The 8,669-nt window shown below is 37.5% G+C and overlaps 1 protein-coding gene across 1 annotated transcript; it reads left to right on the top strand.

The window, feature by feature from the left end:
• The first annotated feature begins 6,272 nt into the window (after nucleotides 1–6,272).
• On the top strand, nucleotides 6,273–7,526 carry LOC147631953 (microbial Terpene synthase-like protein 13). Its single transcript, XM_086807984.1, has one exon. The coding sequence runs from the start codon at nucleotides 6,273–6,275 to the stop codon at nucleotides 7,524–7,526; it is 1,254 nt and encodes a 417-aa protein (XP_086664110.1).
• The last annotated feature ends 1,143 nt before the right edge of the window (nucleotides 7,527–8,669 follow it).

The following is an 8,669-nucleotide window of genomic DNA, read 5'->3' as shown; positions in this document are numbered from 1 at the left end:
TTGAACACAACGGATTGATGATAAGAGAAACACACAAGATTGCGACGTCATTGCTAGCTTTGAGGGAGCCAATGGAGCCATGGATGATTATTGTGGCATAATCCAAGATATTATTAAGCTTGACTTTCGACGCTTCTTTGTGTATGTTTTGGATGTAAAGTGGTTTACGGACGTGGTGGAAAGAGGCCCTAATGCAACAATCAAATGCCATGCAAGTGGCTTTGTAACTATTGACTCCACAAAGTTTTGGCAAAGTAAGAAGGACACACTAGTACTACCGCAACAATGTGAACAGGTACTGTACACACATATAAAAGTACTCACTTTTAAATATTTGATACCTTCGATGCAAGGAAAATAACATGATTGTATTTGTGTCTGAATTAGGTTGTCTATCAACCAATGGTGGATAATAACAGATGGTGGCATGTCATACCTATTATGCCACGTTCCAAAGTGATGTATAGTACATTTACGAATATGGAGCGTATGGAGGATGATCATGGCCATGGAGGTGATGATGATCGTGATACGAGAGAGGAGGATGATCATGAGATAGGAGATACAGATATTGAGGCCATTACCCGTGGTATTGAGGACGAGCCTACCATTGGTGAGGCTAATTTCGATGAGCACATGAGTAGCACAAGTAGTAGTGCGTTGAATGTATTTGTAGATCTAAACACTTGTTTGGATTTTGAAGTAGATAGTTTGGCAAGGGTGATCTCATTGAGGATGAGATTGAACCGTAGCCCATCATTGATATTGGCTAAACTATTTTATATATTGTCTCATTCTCCTCACCTCACTTATTTTTTATATATGTGGGTTTGCAAAAAAGCATTGATGTTTTTGTTAAAATTATGTGCTTTGGTAATCATGGGTAATTTTTGGAAAGCAGTGATGTACATTTACCAGCCTACACCAAAATCTCACTTTTTGTACTCTCTGTTTTGCATCTAAATACGCGTCTAATTCTCAGTATAGATGTACTAATAGACGCCCTAATACACGCGTAAATAGATGCCCTAATACACGTGTAAATAGACGCGCTGTTAGATGCAGTGTTAGATTCTCAGTGTAGACGCCCTAATAGACGCGTCAATACACGCGCAAATACACGCGCTATTAGACGTGCGTTTTAGACGCGCCCGTAATTTCTCTATTCAAGCAACGCCTATAGACGCGCTTGCTATTTTGCGCATCTATCAAGCGCGTCTATATAGTTGCTTTGTATTGTTGTGATCTTCTCTGGCACCGTTGATGTAAGGGAGCGTGTAGATTGAGAGGGGAGGTTAAGCTTGCAACAACTGTGAGGATGCAAATCCAATGCCTCTCACAATGAGTTAAAACACATGAATGTTGCGCACAGTAGCTCAGTGGTCGTAGAAGGCTTAGCGACAGCAAGAGGCACAGTCAGCCCACTCTATGCGTCGTGAGCACCACCTGGGTATCGCGCGTGGGAAGGTGGTAGAGTGAAACCACCAGAGAGCCATTGCCAAGAATAAGAAGTCTCAGCTTAAAGGGGTCACTACTGAGAGATAGAGATAGCAAGAAAGACAAACACACAGATAGAATGGATGTATGAAGGGTGCAGTCATTGCATGCTCTCAATTGGTAGTTGATACACAGTGTTATGAAGCTTGTTATAGAGATAGTCTTCAAGGTCATAGCTTTGTGTCAGGCAAATGCTCTGTAATAGTCTACAATACTTATGGAAAGTATTCAAGAGCAATGTTATTATTCCATCATGTCTCTGTATTTCTCTCTGCATTATGTAACTTAAGCATGTTGTGTCTTTGTTTTAATAAACATGCCATGCATGTGTGAGAGAGTGCGTAAGATATATAGTGGCGAGTTGCAATTTAATGAGAGCTGAAAGAGTGGAGAAAGAGTGTCAGTGAAGGTTTGTACAATAAAGTGATGTTCTGAGTGTCCCCATGACCACTAAGAGTTGGTGTTTGTATCTAGAAACTCTGGCGGGTGACTACACGTCTCGCACAACATTGCCTTACTGGTCTGTCAAAATGCATCCATTGAGATAAGTCGATGTAGAGCGTTGAAGCTAGGCATGTGTCATTCCCAACATCATGCATCCAAATAGCACAATGTACTCCTCTTTCCACCATTTATGTATCAATCAAGCCAAACTGGAGATATAATTGCCATTTGAATCATTAATTCTGATGTGGATTCAAATGCAATCCCATATTTGCATGTGTGGCCATGATGAAAGCCCCATAAAATCAAGAAAGTGGCATGGAAACTCCATTACTCTTGTTTCTTTATCAAAGAAGCTTGCAAATGGAGCTATAATGATGAAAAGTGAAGCTTATGATGAAGGATGATGCCCCTTTTTTTCATTTTTAAAGTAGATTCATACATCTATATCCACATTTCACGTTCATACATCCACATCCACATTCCATCTCTACATCCATGTCCACATCCACACATCCACATCCACATTCACATACATCCACATCCACATCCACATACATCCACTTCCACATTCCATATCTACATCCATACATCCATTTCCACATACATCTTTCCTTTCACATACATACATCTACATCATTTCTTTCACATTCATATAACTACGTCCATTCTTTCTCTCAAACATACATCTCCATCTATTCCTCATTCATTTTCATCTATTTGATTCATTTCACATCCTCGTATCTATTTATAGAATACAAGAGAATTCTTATTTTTGATATAAAATTTCACATCCTCGTATCTATTTATAGAATACAAGAGAATTCTTATTTTTGATATAAAATTTCTTTACGCATCTATTTATGCATAATTTCATTTTAAGGAGAATTACACTTTCAAAATAAAAATCAATCTTTTATGCATCTTCCTATGCATAAATTCATTTAAATGAGAATGACACTTTTGAATTATAATTCAATCTTTTATATATCTTCTCATGCATAAAATCAAAATTGATGAAAATAACTCTTTTGAACTAAAAAAAATAGATTTCTTTATGCATCTTTCGATGCATAAAATCAATTTAGTAGGAATTACACTTTTAGAATAAAAGAATTTTTCTTATGCATCCTGTTTATGCATAAAATCATTTATGATGAAAATCACACTTTATTAAAAAAATATCTTTTATGCACCCATTTATGCATAAAAATCATCTATGATAAAAGTAACACTTTTATAATAAAAAATAATCTTTTGTGCATACTTTTATGCATGAAAATCAAATATGATAAAAGTAACATTTTTATAATAAAAATAAATTATCTTTTATGCATACTTTTATGCATGAAAATCAAATATGATAAAAGTAACACTTTTATAATTAAAAAAATAATCTTTTATGCATAAAAATCAAATATGATAAAAGTAACACTTTTATAATAAAAAAATAATATTTTATGCATACTTTTATGCATGAAAATCAAATATGATAAAAGTAACACTTTTATGATAAAAAAAATAATCTTTTATGCATACATTTATGCATGAAAATCAAATATGATAAAAGTAACACTTTTATAATTAAAAAAATCTTTTATGCATACTTTTATGCATAAAATTCAAATATGATAAAAGTAACACTTTTATAATAAAAATAATCTTTTATGCATATACTTTTATGCATGAAAATCAAATATGATAGAAATAATCTTTTATGCCTAAAAATCTATTTTGATGAAAGTAACACTTTCATAATAAAAGAAAATTATTTCTTTATGCATGAAAATCTATTTTGATGAAAGTAACACTTTCATAATAAAAGAAAATTATTTCTTTATGCATGAAAATCTATTTTGATGAAAGTAACACTTTCATAATAAAAGAAAATTATTCCTTTATGCATGAAAATCTATTTTGATGAAAGTAACACTTATTCCTTTATGCATGAAAGACTATTTTGATGAAAGTAACACTTTCATAATAAAAGAAAATTATTCCTTTATGCATGAAAATCTATTTTGATGAAAGTAACACTTTCATAATTAAAGAAAATTATTCCTTTATGCATGAAAATCTATTTTGATGAAAGTAACACTTTCATAATAAAAGAAAATTATTCCTTTATGCATAAAAATAATAATAATCAATATGCATCTTCTATGCAGGAAAAAGACACTTTTAGAGTATAGAATTGATAGGAATTACTCTTTTAGCATAATAAAAGATAATTCTTATTTTCAAAAATTTTGCCATAACCTCCTTTGTATGGCTGACCATTTTTTAAATTTTTCTACTTAATTTTGTCTTAAAAATTAACTCTAATTGATTTAAAGTAATCTATATCAAATTTCACTTATAAAAAGTTTAATTCCAACAATTTTTCACTTAACTAGGATAAAGAAGGGTTGATTCTAAGAAGAGAGAGGGGAAAAGCCTTTCGATCAAGACATAACATCCATTTATCACTTCAAACAATCATAAACATTAGAAAAACATAGAATCAATAAAGAAAATTACAAGAATCTCTACTTACATAATTTCTTGGAGCTTTCCTTTGGCTTGATGGTTTGAGGGTTCAACTCTTGTTTGTAACAAGAGTGGCCACCAATCTTTGGAAGAGGAAAATGTCAAAAACTAGTGAATTATTAATAAATTCACAGTTCTTGGCTTGGGAGGAGTAGAGTAACAGTGCATAAAACACTATTGAGTTTCAACAAAGGGGAGGGCTTCTATTTATAGGAAAAAGTGAGCCTCTAACCAAGCAAACTGAGTCTAGAATTTTCCAGATCAGTTTGGTCAATTTTTGACCATTTTTAGGTCAGTTTTGCTCAATTTTTGGATCTAGTTGAAACAGGAGAGAGGAGAGATAAAAATATATCATTATTTGGGAGTTTAAAACTCATTCAAGCATGTGAAATAGGTGCCCTCTTCACGAGGGGAATTCCCCCATGCAGAGGTGTCAAAAATACATCATTTCACCTAAATATCTCTCTTTTTTAACTATTAACCTTGTCTTTAGTCAACTCTTCATCTTATGTGAGTATTTACTCATTTTTGGGAGATTTTTCTTTTATTCTTTTATTTATCTCCTCCCTACATTTGGATGAATCTTATTGGCCCATAGGAACCTTAATTTAAAATTTCGAAAAAATCTTCACCCCGAGGATAATGCCTCTTGAATAGATTATACTTAATTTCTAATGCACCTTCTGAAAATCTTTTTGAACTTCTGTTTCAGGGGAACTTATTTTAATAAGATGATGTATTTTTCTATTCAAAAATATTTAAAATATGAATAACCACTCTCTAGAAGATTTTCTCTCTCTAGGCCAAAACTGATAGAAACAAGATCTTTTATATTTTTGAAGAGGAAATTGATTACAGGGGAAGATACTAGACATCATGAGGGATTGGGGGAGGAATCTTACAAATGTGGGGTGAGGGAGAGCTTGGGTTCCTTACAAGCAAACACAAACACACACAAGAGAGAGATGGATGACTAAAGTTTCTTCTATCTTCCATTAGGAGAATTTTGGACTCAAATTGGGCACTTTAAGGGTTGCTATACATTCTCTCTCTCCAAAAATGGATGCATGGTATCTACTCTTCGAGACCTTTCCAGTAGTGACATATATAATGTGATGAGAAATTTTGCATATTCAAAAAGTCTCCAAATTTGCTGATGATGTAGTTGGACATTTAGAATTTACTCTTCGAAAGCTTTCCAATGATATATAGCATGATGGACAATCTTGCATATTTAAGAAATCCCCAATAACGGTACTTGAAAGAAGCCAAAAATAAAAACTAGTTAGCTCCCGACCCGCCTGTAATATAATCACCCAACTTTAAAAAATAAAAACTAGTTAGCTCCCATGCCGGACCCTCATGTAATAAAATCCTCCAACTTTTAAAAATAAAAACTAGTTAGCTCCCATGCAGGACCCTTATGGAATAAAATTGCCTAACTTTAAAAAACATAAAAAAAGAAAAAAAATATAAAATCCATTGAGGGAGCATATGATATGTTACCTACTTCAATTAATATAAAATCCATTGAGGTTAATATAAAGCTCGATAGCTTGCCTAGCATAGCAATAGAGGGGGGTGGCTATATGATATGTTACCCACTGCAATTAATATAAAGCTCGGTAGCTCGCCTAGCATAGCAAGAGGTTTCAGAGACTAGTTGATTGATTATGTCCTAATTTTCTTTGATATTTTAATTTTGGACAATTATTGCTTTCCTATTTAAGAAGGGCTAGTTATGATCAGTTTCACACATTCACGTTTCTCTTATGGATAACCTCCTTAAGCCAAGCTCACACATGGAGTGCTCATCAGTCACCCTGAACCACTGCCCCACGCATGAAGCTCTTGTGGAGCCAAGTGGATCGCGGTTGGCGTCGCGATTCAGCGCCGCCCCGCTAGCGCCCATGCCTGAAATAGAGCGGCGGCGGAAAGCAGCCTTCCACTGTGTTCGGTCGGTCCACGCGCCACCCCCTCCTAGTATGCATAGCCTCCTCAACCGTGCTGCCGAAAGCTTCCGCGTCCCACAGCACCTGGAGTGCTCATTCCCGGTGAAGCACCACCCCAGACAGGAGGCCTTGGTGGAGCTAACTCGATCGTGGGTGGCGTTGCGCTACCCGGCATCGAAAATAGAGCAGCAGCGCAAGATTCGCTACGATTTGTTTGCGTGCATGCTCTTTCCCAACGGTAGCTGCGTGGCGAGGTCCCTAACTTTAGTGAAGCTCAATTACTGGTTTTTCCTTTTGGATGATCTGGTGGATGATGCAGAGATGATGGGGAAGGATTTGGCGGCAGCGAGGGGTTTATGCGCTCTGCTGAGGGAGGCGATGTTCGGAGGAGAGGAAGCTCTGAATGTAGGCACCGGTGGGCCAGAAATTAGTCGAGGTAGTGGCCGAAGCTGTTTCTCAGAAGAAGATCTGGAACTGGTGATAGCTGTGGGAAAGGAGTGGTGGGGTGAGATGCGGGCGCTGGGCATGCCGCGCATCCAGCAGAAGCGCTTCGCCGCGCTCTTGGAAGAGTACTTCCAAGGTATATTGGCGTTTGTCGAGCTGAGAGAGCAAGGGAAGCTGCCGGATGTAGAGGAGTACATACGGCTACGCCGACAGGATGCGGGCATCCCGGCCGTCTTGGTGGCGTGCGAGTTCGAGCTGGGCGTAGAGCTCGATGACGCGACGCTGAGCCATCCGCTGCTGCAAGCCTTTCACGATGCTGTGGTGGACCATGCCAGCTGGATCAACGACGTGCTCTCATTCGAGGCCGAGATCGCCGAAGGCGACTATGTGACGCTGCTGGCTGTGCTGCACCACCACAATATCAAGAGCAGCAGCGGTGCTGCAGCAGTGGAGTTCGAGGAGGCGGTCTCCCAAGCTTGTGCCATGATCAAGGCTAGAGACCAAGACTGCACTCGTCTCGCACTTGAGATCGTCGCCTGGAAACCTGACCTCCAAGCCTACGTTGATTCTGCACGTTGTGTCAGCTCGGCAATGTTGGAGTGGTACCATACGAACCCTAGATACGCCACAAAATGCCCCCAACTCTCTATGGAATTGTAGAACGCTAAAATAATATTAATAATACATGCATGTTCATGTCCATGCATGGGTAGTTACTATCTTCCTTTGTAAACAAAAGAGAGTGTACAAAAGAGTTAAAATGCATAAGAATCATCAAAGTGTTCAATGCCACTTGTTGCCACACGGTGGCTTTCCTCTGCATCGACAATGTGAGCCTTCTCCTTTTTCTTCTGTTGCTTTTCCTTGAGGTAACACCTGCTAGATGAGTGGTTGGTTTTCCCACAATGAGAACATGGATTATTGATGAAGCAGTCTTTGGATGAGTGTTGGTCTTTCCATAATGAGCACATTTCTTTTGGTTGGAGTAGGACACAACATATGCACCTTCTATGATGTGTGAAGCCTTCTTCTCTTCTCTTTGCAAATTAGAGTTAATAATACTGTTTAAAGAAGGGATGGACTCGTTCTCCTTTAGAATGGTCACAATTTGAGCAAAAGTGGGAGCAAGATTGCTATGGAATATTCCTCTGGAATATTGTAGAAGAGTAACGAGGAATGGGATGGTTGAAGTGGATGACTGACTTGCTCCATCACAAGCAAGGGAAACATACAGAGTGATACTGGAATGTGTGTAGAAAGCTAGCCAAAGTGGAGAGCACTTACCTTTCAATTGTTGTTGGGAACCAATTTCTTACCCACCATCTTAAGGAGGAGGCAACACACTTATTGTTGCTAGCATTTGCAAAGATCCACCTCTCATTGTCACCTTGAGAGTTGTCTATGTAGAGCTTGGTGATCCTCCAAGTGGATGATCATGTGACTTCTTGTAAGAAACAACCTCTCTCTCACGCACAACACAACTCACACACTCGCTCACTAGCAACAAGGTCAAGAGAGAGACGAGTAAAAGATATAGTTTTCACACCCACCAAGACACATGCACTACTTAGAAAAGAAAAAATCAGAGGATTTCCTTCATGTGATTGAATAATCACTTAAGGACCATTGAACACACTAGTACGTCAAATCCAAGCAAAAACAACACTTAAGGAGCTACATCGAGAGGTTTTTGTACCCCTTCAATACAATGGTAACATTAGCCTCGACCAAAAATGGCAGCTCCATTCAGTTTTGGTAGTGCAATCTTAGTCATTTACAATAAATTGAAGGTATACTTGAGGT

Source organism: Cibotium barometz, chromosome 14, assembly GCF_041138505.1.
Source record: "Cibotium barometz isolate CiBa-2024 chromosome 14, ASM4113850v1, whole genome shotgun sequence".
NCBI lineage: Eukaryota > Viridiplantae > Streptophyta > Polypodiopsida > Cyatheales > Cibotiaceae > Cibotium > Cibotium barometz.
The sequence above is the reverse complement of the archived record's forward strand: the minus strand, read 5'-3'. Positions and strand labels throughout refer to the sequence as shown.